Source organism: Epinephelus lanceolatus, chromosome 1 (assembly GCF_041903045.1).
Source record: "Epinephelus lanceolatus isolate andai-2023 chromosome 1, ASM4190304v1, whole genome shotgun sequence".
Taxonomy (NCBI): domain Eukaryota; kingdom Metazoa; phylum Chordata; class Actinopteri; order Perciformes; family Serranidae; genus Epinephelus; species Epinephelus lanceolatus.
This window is the reverse complement of record NC_135734.1, coordinates 38,585,185-38,605,434: the sequence shown is the minus strand read 5'-3', so window position 1 is coordinate 38,605,434 and position 20,250 is coordinate 38,585,185. Positions and strand designations below refer to the sequence as shown.

Genomic DNA, 20,250 nt, shown 5'->3' with positions numbered 1-20,250 from the left:
CATTTAGGGTTAAAAAAGCATTTAAATAATAATATTCATTTACTTAAATTACTTGATTTTATTTAAAGAAAAAGAAAAGCTAAATATTAGAAAAGCTAACATGCTCTAACTGACTGAAACAATCTTAAATGAAGATGTAGATAAGTCTTTATGCTTCCATCCCTTGCAGACACCGTCTAGACTAATAAAAAACCTCTCATGTTCAAAAAGAAGTCAAACTAAAATTAACCATCACAGTGAAACACTAAATGTGGCAATGAACCTCTCTTCAGCTCTGTTTGGGAGAGGAAATAAGATGGGTTTTTTTGCTGCTGCAAATTTGCAGGCAGGCTGAGCTTCCAGCGAGACCCAGAGCCACTTGTAAAGTCTCTGCGGGGTTTATTAGCCAGGACAGGAAAGAGCAGCATGTACTGTCAGCTGCACAGACCACTGAGAACACACATCTAAGACACACACACTATAAGGGACACGCTGGCAGCTGGTTGTAGGAGGATAATTTCTGCAGCTCATTTTATATAAAACACAAACATCCTCACTATCTTCTATAAAAGTTTGATGTATGTCTCTCTTTCTGTTTACAGCTGCATTGATACAAATCAAAGCAGTGCAGACTAATGCAGGATGCTCACCTGTTCTGCACCAAATTCTTCAACAATAGACGCACACATTGATAAGACTTACCTTAAATACAAATGTCTCATTGAAGACAGGGTTCAGTGTTTTCTTGTGGACTTTGGTGTCATACTTCTTCTTCTTGTCAGGCAGGAGCAGGACTTTAACATAAGGATCGGAGGTTCCACCTGAGTCCATGGATATGAGGTCCGCAGCTTGAAGGATGCCAACTGTGAGCTGTGTGCAGAGGAGGCCGTGGGCAGAGAGTCGGGGATATGAAACAGAATTTTATCATGCAAAGAGAAAATGTCATTTGTGTCAGGGTCACTGCTGCAGAGATTGGTTATGTAACATTATCTGACAACTTAAGCCTTACAATCAATCTCCCTAAATTTCGTGCTCCACTGCAGATGTTTCAAATGTCAGAGGGTTTTCTTCAAAGTGACATGACTGTCGCGTTTTGATTTTCCTGTTCTATAAGATGTATGTATGTTCAAGCTAGTTAAAGCTTAGAGACAGATAAAACAATCTCTGCTCTGTTTTATGTTGACTTAATTTAAGACACTTCGTCTTTGATTCGCCACTCAAAGCCTCATTAATTCATGTCATATACTACCACTGTGTCCATATGCTGCTGAGAGCATTACAGTAATGACGTTAAGGTTACTGAATCTTTGACAAATCTGTTCCCTTTTCCCTGAGCCAGCATTATTGTAAAACTATACATCACATATCTAGATTTTCAGGTATTTTTAATGAGAGGTTGGGACATTTCCAGCTGTGTTTGTAGCGACTAAAGCAGGTGTCTTTAACAAGAGATCAGGACATTTCCAGCTGTGCTTGTCGCTATAAGAGCAGGTATTTTTAATGAGAGGTGGCAATATTTCCAGCTGTGTTTGTTGTGACTAAAGCAGGTGTTTTTTAATGAGATGTCAGGACATTTCCAGTTGTGTTAGTAGTTAGGAAAGCAAGAATTTGAAACGAGAGTTTGGGACATTTCCAGCCGTGTCTGTATTGACGAAACCGAGTATTTCAACAAAAGGTTGGGACATTTTCAGACATGTTTGTGGAAACAAAAGCGGGTATTTTTAATGGGAGGTTGGGACATTTCCAGCTGTGTTTGTAATGACAAAAGTGGGTACTTTTAGACAAGAGGTCAGGACATTTCGAACTAGAAAAGCACTCAGAAAGTGCAGACCTCCGACAAGTAAGTGATATTCCCTCCCCCTCTGCATCAGATTTTGCAGCCTGCATCACAATTAGGTTATGTGCATCACTATCATTATTAGGTTATATATGCCTTCACCATGGAGATACTGTGGTGTATTTATTTCGTTTTTATTTTGTACCAACACAGAATATAATGGGTTTTTTTTGTATTTTTCACTTTCTTTTTTTCCAACACAGAACATTAATTTCAACTTTAGAATTACAACATTTAGCAAGCAGAACAAGACGTGCTTTCCGGCCACCAGACAGCGTTATTTTTACTGTCTTATTTGCTGCTGAGGCTGTCAGACCATAGACTTTATTTATTATTTTATCGACTTTCATCAAAATCCGTTCATAACTTTTTGAGTTATTTTGCAGACAGACAAACAAACAAACAAACAAACAAACAGACAAATAGACCAACGCCGGCGAAAACATAACCTCCTTGGCGGAGGTAACTATGATTGTAGCTCAGAAACTGGTCTGATAGAAGGTCTTTGATTTGCCACTCAAAGCCTCATTAATTCATGTCATATACTACCACTGTGTCCATATGCTGCTGAGAGCATTACTGTAATGACGATAAGATTACTGAATCTTTGACAAATCTGTTCCCTTTTCCCTGAGCCAGCATTATTGTAAAACTATACATCACATATCTAGATTTTCAGGTATTTTTAATGAGAGGTTGGGACATTTCCAGCTGTGTTTGTAATGACAAAAGTGGGTACTTTTAGACAAGAGGTCAGGACATTTTGAGCTATGTTTGTAGCTCAGAAACTGGTATTTTTAACAGAAGGTCAGGACATTTTCAGCCATGTTTATAGCAACAAAAGCGGGTATTTTTAATGAGAGTTTGGGACATTCCTAGCCGTCTCTGCAGTGACAACAGCAGGTATTTCAAATGAGAGTTTGGTACATTTTCAGCCGTGTGTGAAGTTACAAAAGCGGGTATTTTAAACGAGATGTCAGGACATTTCCAGCCATGTTTGTGGGGACAAAAGCTAGTACTTTTAACAAGAGGTTGGGACATTTCCAGCCTTTAGTGTAGCTACAAAAGCTGGTGTTTTTAAAGGGAGGCCAATACATTTCCAGCCATGTTTGTAGTGAGGAAAGCAGGTGCTTTGTCATGAGAGTTTGGGACATTTCTAGCCATTTCTGTAGCAATAAAAGCAGGTATTTTTAAGCAGAGGTGGGGACACTTTAAAGTCATGTTTATGGCAACAAAGGCAGGTGTTTTCAAACAATAGTGTGGGACATTTTTAGCCATGTTTGTTTTTGACAAGAGTTTGTGACATTTCTAGCCATGTTTACAGCGATGAAAGCAGTTATTTTTTGACGACAGTTTGTGACACATCCAGTCATGTTTGTGGCAACCAGTGTATTTTAAGCCAAAACATGTTTTCTTAACACTAAGTAGGTTGTTGTTGTTTTTTGCCTAAACCTAACCGAACGTTTCCCACAGCATTGTCACAACACAAACCTGAAAATCAAAATGTAAAGTTTTAACATATCTGCTACATATGAAACTTACAAATGTGACATATGTGTGGTTTGAAGAAACATTCAATGCCACTGTATATTCTGGCGACTGGTTGCTTTATGTATGGTAAGTTATGCTAACTGGCTGCTAACTGTACCTTCATATTTAGCCTACAGACATGAAAATGTATTAATATTTTTATTTTTTTTCTCAGCAAGAAATCTAATCAGTTTATTCCCTAAAATGTTGAACTATATCTTTAGATACTGAATTTTTTTGAATGTAGACAGGGTATAAAACATAAAATGTTAGACATCAATTAGACATTACACATCTGAAATTGTTTAGTGCTTCAAAAATACAAATATTTCTTTTAAAGCTTGATAATATATGTAATGTAATTTCAAGTGCCAAACAACCACAGACCTTTGCATTCTCAAAGTCATAATCTATAGAGTACTGCAGCTTCCCCAGTTTCTCTTGTTCTTTCTCCTCTTCCTCTTTCTCCTCCTCTGTCAGTCCGGTCTCTCCCTCGTCATCATCCTCGTCGTCCTGGTGTATCTGTGGTGTGAAGGTAACGAGACAGAACAGGGTGTTACAGGTCAGAGGGGTGAGGGGTCAGACTACAGGGCTCCCCATGATAGCCAGCATGCCACAGACACTGGAGCTCCAGGAGTTTTTACGTGGGAGATACATGTTTTTGGTTACTGCTTACCTGCACAGCACCTGATGATAATAACCAGGGATTTATCATTTTAAAAGTGAGAAATCTCTACTGGTAACATATAAATACATGTTTATACTCCTGCACACCTTGTCCTCTCAGAGTTTTTAGGATCACTGGGCAATTCCTTCGACATGCTTGTGCAGTTCAGTGACAGCCAGAGTCAGTGGAGGCTTTGCATGCTAGTTCCACTAAGAGGGGTGATAAATGCAACAGTTTTCCAATGAAATCAGGTATTAGCATAGTTCGCTTGTTTGTCAAAGGGGTTTGTCATCAGAGGAGATAAATGTTTAAATAAAAACCCCTAAGGAACTAGCTCACAACAGCAAATGCCAATGCATACTAAAAATGATAAAAGGCAAATACTCAGTGCAAGGAGCTGGCTTTCAAATAACCTTTTCAAAACCTACATCCACGACTTTGATATTTCACAATAAAATCCAGAACTTTTTTTAACCTTCATGCCTCGTTTCACCTCTAAATTTCTGTGGCACCAAGAAAAAAAAAAAAACAAGCTTCTCTTCTCTTATTACAATAAATGGTGTAGGATTAAAGGGCACAGCCAGCTATTTGAATAATGTCTTATTGCTGTAGTGTTATCATTGTAGTTAAATTGCCGAGGTGACCTTGTCTTTGAAATGTTTGAACTCCTTTTTCAGGCCATCCAGTGTCTCCACATCCTACCTTCTCTTTGAGCGTTGCAATTCAAAGGACAGATTTGTGAGTGTTTGGCTCTTCATGCAGTTTTATCATCACCGTTTCCATGTCTCCCAAACAACCAACCATGCCCTTTATCACATGCATAGATTAATAGTGTTAAAAGTGTCTTGCATATCATCTCTTAGTCCAATACTTTCCATATTGGTGTTATAGTCACATTGTCCCAGGAACAATGCGTTAGATGGTTAGACTCTCCTCTCTGGGGTTTATGGAGCACATCATAGCTTTCCATTGTTACATTCTCAAGCTGTCATGACAAAAAATCTTAAGGAAAAAAAAAAAGTTGCAAAGGAAGCTACGACTTTCATTCCATGAAACCCCCCTCCGCCCCGGGGGGCCAGAGAGCGTCAACGTGAGCTATCCACCTACCGTAGAGCGGGAGTCCACCACAGTCAAGAAACACGAGGCACACACAAGACAGACACAAAGCGGGGGGAAAAAAGGAGGAGAGCAGAGAGAGGAAGAGATTCAACTCACAAGACACCAAACACACTACAAAAGAGAGGCAGTCAACACCACCACCACCACCACCACAATTATGATGAGAAATGACACGCTTGTTTTCGGCTGGGGACGATAAATTCACATCGTGGACACAAGTAATTGATTGCTTTAATTAACTGTCACTGGAGCGCAGGGCAATCTGTGGTGATGTTAGCTGATTAGGCTTCAAATGAATCACTGGCTTTTCCAACATTTATCCTCTGATTTACTGAACTTTGCTTCCAAATCCTCCCAATATTTCTGCGGGGTCTCATGCCTTCATCCATCATGTTTAATTATAAAAATGTAGCCTTTTTGTACTGTGCGACTTGTCTGAACAAACTTTCCACTTCATTATTCTTTGCCACCCCGTAACAAAGTGCGTCATTTTTCACCACGGGGCCACAACGGAAAACGTCACACATTTAAACGACCACAACAACAACATCTAATAAATGGATGGGAAGAGAGCTCTCCTTGTGTCCTCTACAGCCTGGGCTACAAAAGCTGCTGGTAAAAGATCAAATTCGGTTAGCTACAGACATATTTCAATAAAGAAAAACTCAGCAATTCAAAATGTCATCAACAACAATAAAAACTTGAATGATAAATTGTTGTAGAAGAGGCAAAACATCACCCAAAACATCCTGTCACTCTGACTTTTTCAGCACGTAGGAAGCACAAGGCGTCATACCTCGCCACCCTGCATGTTCTTCATGTTGAAGCCGTCTTTGCCCTTCTTCCCTTTCTTGTTCTTCTTCTTCTTGCAGCAGCATTTTTTGATTATGCAGAAGCAACAGGTGAGGATGAGCAACGCGGCCACCACAGCAATGGCGATCAGAGCCCATGGAGGCACTGTCGGTTTTAAAAAGCAACAGAGAGGTATTTATTGGGACTTAACATTTAAAATAAAGGACATGTTGAATTTGAGCAGGCAGTGCTTACATGGAATTTTATCAATTTCATTCAAGAATTTGCTCTTGATCTCCTCAAACATGTCGTTCTTGCTGATCTCTGTGTTGTTGGAGCCAGAGGTCTCCGGCACCGAGGTGGAGATGAAAGCCTGGGTGGGAGCCATGGTGGCAGTGGTGACACCGGTGGGCTCGGGGGCCGCCACGGCCTGCGAATTTCTGAACAAGTTGAACTTCATTGTCAAAGACTAGGCGCAGCGTCCCTGAGGCAAACAGATCAGACAGAGAGACAAGATGAGACACATCAAAAAAACTGTAGTGTCACGACCCCGGTGCTGAAATATAGAACAAAAGTGTTTTAATTTATATTGAAAGACTTTCAGGATTATTGTTTCAGGCGTTCATTAAATTCTACCAAATTTTAAACACAAATTTTGTCAGTTTCTTCTGGCCAAAGGGAAAAGATTAAACCAATGTGTAATTTAGACCAGAAGAAAAACATTAAATGTAGTGTTAAAAAGAAAACTGACAAGCTGACAATTCATGAATATTTTAATCTCATTTAAATAAAGACTTAGTTTAACATTTTCACAAAATATGCTCTCTTTCAAAGAATTTGATAAAAAAAAATTGATCCTACTCTCATGTCTCTGCATTAAGCCTGGAGCTGACAAGAGAGGCGATTAGCTTAGCTTAGCATAAAGAGTGGAAACAGGGGGAAACTGCTAGCTGGATGGTGGAAAGTTCGGTCAACCAGCATCTCTAAGCCAACCCGTTCTCATCCCTACTTGTCACATATTACCGCTGCTTGGTCAGTGATGTTCAGGTCTACATATTAAGTGCTAGGTAAGTGTTTTCACAGGAAATGTACAGTTTCGGCAGGTTAGATGCATTCAGTCTTTTTCAAAATAAACTTACAACATCTGTAAAACACCTCGTGATAAGATTTAGAAAAAACATCACGGTTTGGAACTCCAGTACATTCATACTGGAAACAGAGTTCCCGGGTGGAAGTCCGGGTTTGTTGGACTCATCCGCCTCCTCTCCTGCCCTCCCTATGGGGACTTTCCAGCTCCTTATAAAAGGTCATTACTGGCAGCGTTTCATGCCGTCCAGCAGCGAATCATTCTGCCCCAACAGGTGCTATATAGCCGACCGGTGGCGTATCATACCACTGTAGAAGGTTGCACCCAGCGGTGTATCATACTGCAGTGAAAGGTGGCTTTTAGTGTCGGTGTCTGACACCAGAATCCCTGACACAGCAGCGATATTAGATGAGCTTGGAGTAAGAACAGGGTGCTAAGAGTCACACTTTAACATATTTTCTTACTATATAATGACGAAAACTCTGTCTGTGGGTGTGTGTGTTTGTTCCACGTTTTTCTCCTCACTGACTTGGTCAATCCATGTGAAATTTGGCACAGTGGTAGAGGGTCATGGGAGGATGCGAATGACGCAATATTACATCAATTGGCCAAAGGGGGGCGCTATAGCAACCCACTGAAATTGCAAAATTTGACTGGGCATATCTCATGCCCCGTATGTCGTAGAGACATGAAACTTTGCACAGAGATGCCTCTCCTCATGAGGAACAAATTTGCCTCAAGAACCCATAACTTCCGGTTATATAGATTTTCCGCCATTTTGAATTTTTTGAAAAACACTTCAAATCGATCTCTTCCTAGGAAGTTTGACCGATCTGCATGAAACTCAGTGAACATAATCTAGGGACCAATATCTAAAGTTCCCTCTTGGCAAAAGTTGGAAAACTTACTAAAACTGAGCTTCTATAAGGCAATGAATATTGTGGAGGGCGTGGCTCATCACATAAAGGTGTATAACATCTCAAGGGTTTCACCGATCACCACGCAACTTTGTAGGCAAATGACCACACATAATCTGAGGGGAACCCTCCATTATTGACCCCATCAAACAAAATGGGGGCGCTAGAGAGCTAATTTCTTATCTAGGCCTAACCGCCATATCGATTTTTAGTAAACTTGGTAGATATGTAGAACAGGACGCCTCAAGGTGACTGGAGAAATTTAACTCTAATTGACAACTGGGTGGCGCTATAACAACAGAAAAATGCTTCAAAATGGCTAAAATGTGACCGATCGCTGTGGCTCCCCCTGTGGCCCAATGTTTGGGTTTTTTTTCTAATTTTTGGTATGACTAAGTCATGGTATGGTATGCTGTACATAATCACGGAAACTGTCAGTGTGTCATTCTGTCAGTCAGTCATTCTGTCTGTCCCACGTTTACTCACTGATGTGGTCAATCTATGTGAAACTGCATATAGGCATTGAGGATTGGCATAGGTAGAAGGTGACAAAGCTACCAATGGGTATGATCTAGTATCATGTTTGTTTCATCATTACACAAACTGATATGTGAAAGAGACATTTAATGGTTTTAGTGGGCGTTACTTTTCTGTAGCTATTTCTTGTTGCAGTAGGTTAAACATCTGTGTAGCGTCTGTACAACAGAATGAAAGAAAGGACATTTCCGTTCAAATCAACATAACAGGATGGTCAGAACCATTTTCATGTGTACTGTTGTCATTGCAACCCTTGTAACGGGCTAACTTCTGTATAAAGAAACCAGACTGTGGCAAGTTGTAAACTCACTTAGTTGAGGTTTTGCAGTGAGGGTCAAATGAGCAGTGGAGTAGTACAAAGCATGAGGAGGCGTCCTCTATGCTCTATCTGTGTTGCCTTGCTGCTAGAGAGGAATTGAGGATCGCTGAATTTAACTGCGTTACATTTTTATTGGTAAGACATCAACTTCTATTCGTTCATGTCTCAAACTAGTGAGTGTGACACACTGTAGAGCCCCACTGACATGTTGTCAGCATAACAGCCACCATTAATCGCCTTTTTCGTTTAAAGTAGTGAAATGACTGCTGCAAACAGTTCAATGTCCATTCATTATATTTCTATGGTCTTACGGCTGTAGACCTTGTTGCCTGGCAACCTTACAGAAACAACAAGACTCCACGAAGACACTGAGTTCAGCTGTTTGTGAGCCTGAAGGTGTGTTCAGACAGAATGCGAGGCGAATTTTAGAGGCGGCACAATTGCGTACAGAGAGGCGAGTGGGTGCGATTTGCCACAGGAAACTCTGGCGAAGATGAATCCACCCGAGTTGAGAATGTTTTAACTTGAGCTCAGAATACCAGAACCACCAGAGCTTTATGAGCGTGCTTCATACATGTACAGAGATTAAAAGAAAAAGGAAAGAATCTAGTGGGAAATAACAGAAAGAACTGGAGCCAGTGTCTTGGCTGATCACAAACTCACAGGTACACAAAACACCTCAAGTTAAGATTTTCCTTAAAGTCCTTGTTAAGGTTTCCTCAAAATAAAATCAGTTGCACAAAACACCCTTAAGTCTAAAATGTTCACGAAAGTATTAATGGTTTTCTCCTAGTCTTGGTCTTATACTTATGGAATCCCTAAACCATTGCACAAAAGACCTGAGCAACTGAAGCAAGGTAGAACAGAAAAAAATTAAAGTACCTCTGACTCTATCTTAACTATAACATGACCACGTTTATGGTGATAAATGAAAAAAAGAGACACACCCCAAGAAGAGTGTTCTGCGACCAGGAGAACCCAGTGAATACGCTTTTGATTTTACACCATAGATTTGACTGAATTCTTTTTTTGTTGCTTCTTCCTACAATCGTTTTCTGTTTTCTTTCGTTTGGGTATTTGCTTTCTATGATTGAATTCCTTAAGAAGTATAATCATTTGCTCCTCTGACCAACATGGTTTTCTGATCTTCTTTTCTTCTGACATTTTCCCACTAACTATAAGCCAACTTTATGAGATGATAACAGGCATCACAAGTGAGTCCAAGCAAACAAACAATCTCCATGGAAACTTTTAGCACTGTAAAATCTCTTTCAACGCAGTTAATAAGTTAACGATTTTTCTTAACTAGGGAAACCTTTTGAGGGATTCTGCGCAACTGTGTAAGTCCCTCAGCTAAGGAGAAATTAAGCCTTAAGTATCATACTTAAGGAACAAGCGTAACTGGTCAGGTCCTCAAAAAGTGCGCCAGGTATTGAAGTCAATTTTTGTAGTGGCCTAACAGAGGAATTACAACTTCCGAATCTGTCACTGTGATGTCATTGCGCCCATAAAGATTTATTCCCATTGATTTACACTGGGTAAGAAAAATCTGTAGTGGATACATTTTTTAGCATCACAAACCCCACGAAATTACTATTTTCATTATCAGGATTTGATCCATTTGGTCGAATACCATTTGGAAAGTCTGTAAGGGCCACTTGATTAAATAATTTTATCCCCATTCAAGTTAGCGGAGCGCTAAACCGGAAGTAGCCTGCCCAGCTGGTGGAAGTCCCTTGAGCAACTGATCTATGGGTTCAGTGATACAGAGGCAGTGCTGATCATCTGGGTGATTTTATACACAGAAGTCAAACTTTGTTGGCTCCATGCACCACTCATGGATGTATAAAGAGAACTGGATACAGCTGAAGGCCCTGGGGGGCCCGGGGCCCTGCTCATTTCTAGTAAAGTTGCTAAGTTGTGCATGAGGCCAAAAAAGTTCTCCTTCCTAGCTAATTTTCAATTTAGCATTTAATGTTCTTGGCTTCATGCAACACTGAACAACTTTTCTAGGAATGAACGGAGTCCTTTGCTCGCTAGTTTACATCTAATGTCTGGACAGATGGTTCATTGGCTGTTTGGGGTGAATCAGCACAGAGTGCACAAACAGTCCAGGTGTCCATTTTGGGAAAATACATGAGGTGAAAATGTGCTTCACTTATGATTTATATACAACTTCAAAGGTACTGAAGAGAGTCAGACCAGCAGTTTCCCCGTCTTTAGTCTTTATCCTGAGCTATCATCACACCTGACTCCAGCTTCAAGTTGTGAGAGTGATGTTGATCTTCTTATCCAACTCTCAGAGAGAAAGCAAATAAGCACATTTCCCAAAGTGCTACTGGACTATTCCTTCAAGTAAAAAATGCCACATCAAATAAAAAAGATGTTTTGTTTCAGTCCGAGCTTAAAAGCATTTCATGTTCACTCCTAATACATTGTTGCTCCTTCAGAATGTGACTAATGGATGATGATGATCCCATCTGTTTGAGAGATGATGAGATCAAGAGTTGCGATGAAGCCACTCAGCTCTGTGAAAGATGGAGGGATGTAGAAACAGACAGTCTGGGAGTCATCACAATCAACAACGTTCATTGTCACTGAAGGATTAAACACAAACCAGTTATATTAATGAGCACAAATCCTCAACGAGAAATCTCGCAGGATAGAAGAGCCGCAGAAGGTTGAGACTAAACACACACACTGTGCTGATGATGTGACAATTTGCTGTCTTTGTGAAGGATGAGCAGAAACTGAGGTGATTATATCTGCTCCTCTGAACACCATGATCTGACAGATCTGAAGAACAGGTAGGGAGATCTCTACAGGTAGATATTAGCTCAACTGTTAAAGGAATAAATGAGAAGATTGAAGGGGTCCTGGTAGGTGGATATCATTACCTTTGGACTCAGACAATCTAGCTGTTTCTAGTCTTTATGCTAAGCTAAGCTAACTGGCTCCTGGCAGTAGCTTCACTTACTGCACAGACATGAGAGCGGTATCAATCTTCTCATCTAACTCTCAGCAAAAAGTGAATATGTTTTTTAAATTGTCAAAGTATTCCTTCAATACCCTCACCGCACAGCATAAATGCCCTCGGTTGCCCTCCTGTCCCTCTCTGTGTGGCATGGTCTCACTTACATCTTACAAGGCTTTGAAAACGTTTTTCATCTGTCTATAGACAAATTCTGCAAAATACCGTAAGTAAACAAGTTGCCATTACTGCAGTGGTGTCTCCCTACAGTATGCACACGTGTGAATAACTCAAGCTGTCCTAAGAAGTGTACAATTTTCTACTTTTACCTTAACTTTCTACATAACATTGCCTTTGACAACATCTAGAAGAACCTGTACAGTTCTCAGCTGCTCCCAAAATTGTGAAACATCTAATGTCAGCTACATGAATCTTGGCTTAGCTTGCTAATGTTAATGAGCTAACTATCCATGGGCTTCCATGATCCCACAGATAGATTTACTTAACTGTGAAATATAAGTTTAGTTGCTGTAACTAGAGCAGTAGTAGACTTTTTAGCCCCACTCCAAAAATCATGTGGACATGAATAACAGTATTTTTTTTAACGTTATAATGTTCATTTATTGTCGTAGGCCTTAAGTGGTTCTTCAGCTGTAAAAATGTGTAGCCTACACCGATTTAAAATAATGTTCTAACTTTTTGTCAACTAAAATGTGCATCATACATCTGGCCTGGCGCCTTTTCCTCTAAAAACATCACTAGCGATGGCTACAGTTGTGTTGAGTCTTCCTAACTAGGCTAGCTAGGGAAAAAAGGGAAAACGGAAAAGTTACAGTTAAAGTACCAAATAATCAAAGACAGCCCACTGCAGAGGAGCCACCTTGTGCTAAAACATATTAATGTAATTAGTAAGGTTGAAAAGCTAAATTAATTGTGGGGCAGCTGTGGCTCAGAGATGAGTGAGTCGTCCAAAAATCGGAAGATCTTTGGTCAGATCCCCGGCTCCTCCAGTCTGCATGTTGTTTGATAGGAAGGTGGTACAGACTTGAAACTAAGCTCTACTCCGCCATTTTAAGCCCTTCCGTGTTGATACAGCCCAACCCCGACCTTCTAGGACGACCGGAAGTGGGTGAACTCAAACTCAAAGTGTCAGGTCCAGAAATGGGAAGGTATGGTCGCGAATAACTTGTGATAGGAAGGTGGTATAGACTTGAAACTAAGCTCTACTCCACCATTTTAGGCCCTTCCGCATCGATAGAGCCCACCCCCGACCTTCTAGGACGTCCGGAAGTGGGTGAACTCAAATTTGAGGAGTCCAAACCCCAAATTGCTCCCGATGGCTGTTTTAGGGGTGTGTGAAAGTGTGTGAATAGTTACTGAGTAGCAGGTGGTGGAACCTTTAATGGAAGCCTTTGAGTGGTCAGAAGAATAGAAAGGACCTATACGTGCAATATTATGAGGCTCAAATATGTTTTGTGGCTCCAGACAGATTTTTTTTCTTTTGATTGTAAAGGTTGCCGACCCCTGACTAGAGCAGTGACCACAAAGCAAACATCATTCAGTCGGCATCACAAACAGAGCACGTACATTGATGTCTTGTGTTTTGGTTTAATGGTGAATGTTAACTGGTGACTCTCAGCCGAATGTGTTGTGGTTGCTCAGACTGATGGCAGCTGTTGAATACACCATCAGAACATGTAGGAGTCAAATCAGTTTATTATCTTCACCGACCATTTACACAAGTTATCCTACTACGAGAAACTAGAAATGCATTCGGTTGAAAGTTACCAGGTAACGTGGCAGTTTTGTCTTAGTAGAAGTGATTTTATTTAACCATGAAAACCTAAACTGTCATTTGAAAAACAAAAGTAATGTCGACATTTTAGCCAAAGTTTGTTATCAGTTAGCTGAGATAATACTGAAGGTCGACAACCTTTGGTGCCGCCACTGTCCGCAGGCAGCTGTAGACGCTACGTCATGCCACCACAGTAATGGCAGCACAGTGAGATGACAGAATACACAAAGCGATCGCCAGATTTATTTATGTTTTTGACTTTGTGACAGTGACGAGGAGCAAGCTGCTGTGGAGTCTGTGAACCAAGAGACTTCACTGGATTCGATATGTAATCGCCGACATGTAAATGCACTTCATCACAAAAAGAATCAATATTTGAATAATTAATATAATTCAATAAAAGAAACAGAGCTGAAATAATGAGCTAATCCTTGAGTTGATTGACCAAAAAAAAAAGAAAAAAAAAAGAATAAGCTGTAATTTTTTTTCATTGATTAATCCTGAGAGTAATTTTTCAAGAGAAAATTTCAAACACTGAAATTGATTTGCAGCTTTTGTGATCTTAAATTAAATATAATTAGTTATTGGACTGTTGTCAGACAAAATAAAACATTTGATGACATCGTCTTGGCCACAGTCATTCACAATTTTCCAACATTTTACAGACCAAACAATGACTCATTAAGTCTCAGATGAATCATTACTTTTAGCTCTTAAGAGGAATAAAGTGTACTGCTAAAAACAAATAACGAAGCTGCCATTCAGATCAGTCTCACCACAATCATTCATCTTTTTTTATCCTCTGGAAATCCAATCCATCGCAAAACAGCTGACAAAAACAATTTACCTCGCGGCCTCAAGTGAGCAATATATAATTTATTCTCTGTTTTCTCTTTGCATAACTAAAAGTGACACCAGAACGTTATTAGCATTTATGAAGGTGTTGATGCTAGCTCTAAACAAGGCTCGCTGTTTATTCCCAAAACAAAGAAAAACATATGCTGCACATAACCGGGCGCAATTGACAACTGTGGCTTTTATTTACTTTGGAGTCAGTGTCGTTTGGCGCAGAGAAGAAATCCTCCTGTTTGTGGCCATTTATTAGATCACTTAATTCAGACAGTAATGTTGCACTAATAAGGACATGGGGAGAGGAAACAGTTTGGTGGTTTAGATTCTATCAGCAGGGATATCTTTACTGCAGTACGATGCATTTCTGGGAGCCACAGACTGGTATTATTTTCACTGTGATTCAGACACTGCCTTCATGTCCCCCCACCAGCTCAACATAATGCTAAAGAATAATTGGCAATTTGACAACGGCTCACATGTTCTGCAGCTATAACGTCTCCGTGTTTGTTTGCTTTTGCCTCAGGGTGAAGAATTCCAAGGGGAAAAGTGTTTTGACAGAAAAGGTCATGAAATTAATACATATTCAAGCATGCAGAGAGCAAAATGTGATTTTTTTTATTCCTCAGTAGCTTAATATTGCTGCTACAACTGTTGAACAAGTACCACGAGGAGGCAGGAAAAGAGAAAATGAAACATGAAATAAAAATGAACAAAACACTCAGCATGAATAAAAGATAAAACAAATTGTGTGTGTGTGTGTCTGAGGATGTGGGGTCGTGTGTGTGTGTGTGTGTGTGTGTGTGTGTGTGTGTGTGTGTGTGTGACTGATCACAGTTCTCAAATGTTCCCAGGATTTATGTTTTATCTCCGTCTAAAAGCACTAAAAGAAAATGATCTGTCTCAGTTTAGAAGACAGACAATTTCGATTCGCTGTTTAAAATGAGCAGAGACAACATCCAAGTGCACACACACACACACGCGTGCACACACACACACACTAGTCAAATTAGAGTGATACACAGTGAGTTTTTGCTGTAGAGTCATTTTTATCTCACTTAGCTCACAGTCATGTGAGGATTTCCATATCACAACATGAAAGTGAACTGACGTCTGACAAACACAATCATGATGTAACCTCATCTTCATTGACTCACAGGCCGCAGATCAATACATATTACATTCCGACGTGTATTCTTTCAATTTTTTTTTTTTTGTTGGACCTCTCTTGTTGTAAGGTGGTCAAATCCGTGCCGTTCACACACACACACACACACACACACACACACACACACACATGGCACAGTTGAGGCCCGTGTGCTGTGGGCCGGCAGATTATTGTTGCTAAGCAATCCTCATATTGTCTATCAGCTATCCAGTATTGCCCACAACCTGCCTATAGCCGAGGTGACCAGCCAATCAAATAAGCGATTGGCTCGAAGCCATCGTCAAGTCACTGCCTGAGCGGCGGGCGTGATGAGAGTGCCGACTGCTGTGCTGTGATTTATGATGACTGTGATTAAAGTTTCAGCTGCAACAGGGGTCCCTCCAAAAAACAAAAGAATCACTTTATGTCTTTGCAGGAAATAATCTCCTCGAATCACCTCTGGCAGAACATGTAAGGAACAGGAATAACTCTCTAACTTCCAGAACTTAGCACGACGCTCTCTGTTGCATTCAAATGATCAGTGACAGGTGAATGCAACATCCATAGGCCCCCCTTCTTGTTTTAGCCTGGTGTTTACCTCTGTGCCATCAGCACTCAGTCCTTATCTGCCTTTGATTTCTGCAGCTCACCACTGGCCAGCATCACTCAGCCACGGACACACACACACAAAAAGGCTCAGACACATCCTGATTCACGAGGACATCCGTGTACAGGTGCGGTGTAATACTTTGTCATGACTCACTTAGTTAGAAAATGCAGTAAAGATCCTCTCAGATAGCCATCTTCCTGTTTGATTCTATTCATGCCACATTCCTGCCCCTTAATTTAAACATTAAAAAGACCCCCAGAACAAAACTCACCAGTCGGATGTGGTATTCCCCCTCGTCAGGTGGCCCATCCAATATCAATAACTACAGCTAGCTACAGTCCCTCAGAGCTGTGGTAACATAGTCTGATCTCTCCCATAAGCAGAGACTGCAGTCTCCTCTCACTTCTCTCCACTGCAGCACTACACCCCTCCTCCTCCTCCTCCACCTCCTCCTCCTCTTCCAATGCACACCATCTCCCCCATTTTCCACCCTCCCATCACACACCTCCCTACTCCCTCTCTGTCTCTCCCTCAATGTACTCATGCACGCAGCCTCTTTACCTCTTTCTCCCCGTCTCTTTCTCTCCCCATCTCGCTCTCCCCAGCCTCATTTGTGATGCTGCTCACACAGCTGATTGCAGCATGCCACTCTTTGGTCTAGCATTGGAGGGCAGTTGTACAAGATCAATATGCACAAGCTTTGGGGTGGAGGGACGTGTGCGCATGTGTTTGTATAGGGCTCGCATTGATCAGACATGGAGCAAGGTAGGTAGTAGGACAGCTGACAAACTCTTAAAGGGTGTGCTGACTTTACCACGTCAGCTCCCAAACAGTATCACAGTGAGCTCATACAATTAATTGGATCCCTGCAATTGATCTCAGATGTGCGATTTAACCCTCTGGAGAGACCCTTCCTCGTCAATCCCATTCACAACGAACAACTAAAACCAAGAATGATTAGGCCGACTCGTCTGCCTTTCACTGATCCCTCAGGGGACTCGTCAGTGATGATTGAAAGTGGGCAGGTTGCAAAGCATCTTCTCCAGTTACAATACAAACAAAAAAGAAATGCAGCCCGCAGCGTTGTTTCAAAACCATCACATCGTGAAACAACTGATGTGTGACCATGAAATACACACATGCACACAGAGAGGGGAAGCTTAAATGTGAAAACCCTGCAAGTCCTCACAGCCGTTAGTTTCACTCTGCATGATAAACCAGGTTTCAAATCAGCAAATGCATGAAAGAGTCCCTCATGCGGTTACTTCTGTACATATTTGAGTCCTTTTCAATTCCAGCATTCAATCTCTTTCCCCGGCTCTCTCCTCAAACCCTCTTCCCCTCCTCGCTCTCCTTGGGGAAATACCTCTCTGTGTGCTCATGTTCAGCGAGCAGCTGTCAGGAGCCAGTGTGAGGTGGCTCCTCTCACTTCAGGTTACAGTGCAGTGAGCTGCTTCTGCCAGAGGGGGGCAGGGATCCCACACAAAAGTGCTGCATCACAGAGCAGCCTTTTTTTTCCCTATACCGCAAAATTATGCCGTGATACAGGTTCAGATATGGTCTCACATGTTTTCCACACATCAGTTTTTGTTTGCTAGCAGAAGTTAAACTGACACAGACTAACTCCTTTTGAATAAAACACTTAGTTCAACATCACCAAGGTCCTTTTGCTTTATTGTGGCTGGATATCTCACTTGCTTTAAAAGTATAAATTCTGTGCAACTTTTCTGTTTCATCAGGTTCTCTAAACCTTTTCATTGTAGGAGTGAGCTGAGTGACCTTGCCGTCAACTTGCAAGCTGCATAACTCAGATTAGAAATGAGTGAATTTGGTAGGCAGGGGAGGGTCTGAGGGGACGACACTGGAGTGAATATGATGTGAACTGAAGCAGCGAGGTGAAGTTAGGAGGGTGACGTTGCTGGTTTATGGTTAACTTAGAGCTTTAGATACTTAGACATAAAAAGTCCTGAGAGATGGAGTTAGGTGTTGCCACAGCAACATCTGTAAAAGTCAACTACATCCACATTTTGGCAAATAAACTTTGATTCCACCTGGCGTGACAAGACATAACATAGTGCAGGCTTGTAAACATAAACCATGGAGGTGGTGTAGCTAACAGGCTAAGAGTGATCCACAATGTGGCACATTAAACAGCTTCTGATCACACGCTCCATTGGCTGTGGCTTCTGTCAGTGTCCTTGAACTCACTGCAGAGAAGCAGCGTCACTCTTTCTCTGCTGCTCGTATTAAAGATATTTAGCCCTGCAGTTATATAAACAAGAAAATAAATAAACAATATCTGAATATGAGGTCATTCCAAACATCTCTCTAAAATTTGCTAGACTTTGGTGAGCCTCATGATTTTGTGTCAGAGCTCAATCAGAGAGATCAGATGGATGGAGATGAGAGGATCAATACTATTTTTAAACTCATATTGAACAGACAAATATGACTGGAGCTTGGAGGTGGTTATCTTAGCTTAGCATAAAGACTAGAGACAGGAGAGCAGCTGTCAGTAGGTAACAAGATCCACCTACAAGCACCGTTAAAACCCCTCCAGTGTTTCCAGGTGGTATTATTGTTGGCATAACTGTTGCAAATACAACCGAACGCTTTCCGTTTTTCTCAGAGCCAACAGGGTTCCTTTTCTTTTGCCAGGTAGACTTTCCACAGCTACTTCGGTTGTTCCACCGTGTGCCATTTAAGCTGCTGGGGATATTAACTGCAATGAATGAACAGTGATACTCTTTGCTAAGTGGGTAAAGCTACCGATGGCTATCAGGGAAGACAAAAACGCTATCCTCTTCCTGTTTTGGTTCACAAGTGATGCACTTCCTTTTGCTGAATGTGATTTCATTCCTACCCTTGGGCAGCCTTCTGTGTTGTATCGTGACACAGAAGTGGACAGCGAAACTATAAGACTAAGGGCTCATTTATTCTCAATGTTAGTTCAGTTCTGTTCAGACAACTTTATTTATCCCAAAAGGCCAATTCAGTTTTACGATCCATCTAGACCATACACAAACTCACAGGCAGACACAAGCAGCAACCAAAGGTAGCAGTATGTCAGAGATCAATACATGGGCAAAAGATGATGCACACTGGCACTTTGTGTGGTCCCGTGCATACTGACTCACACGAGGACCAGGCAAAGAATAATAATTAACATACATCAATAAATAAATTACTAAATACAAACAATAATTCTAGTGCATTGCACATTACTAAACTACATTTGTAGACATGGAGATGGAGAGAGATGGAGACTTCTGTCTGTACTCTGAGATCATTTTGTCCGTATTTATGCACGTTTTCTAAAAGCTTATAAATATGGACAAGATGGAGCAGTATGACCAGAGATTTTGAAGGTAGGGTAGTGTAGTTCAAGCGAGATACGACCACAGGAGACAACAGAGAAGTTTAAATAATGGCGGAAAGGAGGGAATCATTATTGTAAATAAATATATAGTAATATGTATTTTCACTATATAAAAAGAATTCTGCGTCCACATGTCGGGATGTATGTAGTGGCTGCACGGACCACCGCCATCGACATCTCTGCCTGTTTAAAGGTACAATATCACAACCTTCTCTTGTCCAGCAGGACAAGAACACAAGTTAAGGCAGTGAAAGTCCATGATGTAGGACGGGCAGGAAGGTGGTTGGGTCTAACAAATACCAACTTTCACCCAGGAGAGTTTTGTTCACATCCCGTAAGATTCTACAGCCGAACTGTTTTCTTTTTTCCTAAACCTAACCACATGGTTTGGAGGAAAGAGAAACGTTTTTGGTCAATTTGCGTTATTGTACCAACATAGTGCGCTTATTTTGAAAGAGACTGTATGTAAACGTTAAATTTCCTGTGAAAACAGAGGTGTATTTTGAAAGAAGACAACATATGTAACAGGCAGAACTTGACACAGCGTCCCGGAACATCAGCAACCAACGCACCAGGCTACCTTTCACGTCGCGTCTGGTCGTGTAAGGTCCATGACCAAACGTCACTATGTGACAAGGTTGTAGTGGAAATGTGTTGCTTTATTGGCTGTATGTTTGCCATCATAAAAGACGCATGGAAGTATGAGGGCAGTGAT

The 20,250-nt window shown here is 41.1% G+C and overlaps 1 protein-coding gene across 4 annotated transcripts in view; it reads right to left on the bottom strand.

Moving 5' to 3' along the window:
- Positions 1–20,250, bottom strand: part of LOC117257001 (synaptotagmin-2-like) — a 55,161-nt gene that overhangs the window by 10,868 nt on the left and 24,043 nt on the right. For 2 of the 4 annotated variants that reach the window (XM_033626791.2, XM_033626789.2), the window contains 4 exons: positions 6,180–6,408; positions 5,929–6,089; positions 3,734–3,868; positions 682–849 (listed from right to left, as the gene is read on the bottom strand). In XM_033626791.2, coding sequence (XP_033482682.1) covers positions 682–849; positions 3,734–3,868; positions 5,929–6,089; positions 6,180–6,384 — 669 coding nt within the window. In that variant the 5' untranslated portion in view covers positions 6,385–6,408. Of the gene's footprint in view, positions 1–681; positions 850–3,733; positions 3,869–5,928; positions 6,090–6,179; positions 6,409–16,427; positions 16,690–20,250 lie in introns of those variants that run through there. The other 2 variants (XM_033626790.2, XM_033626792.2) reach the window with 2 other exon arrangements.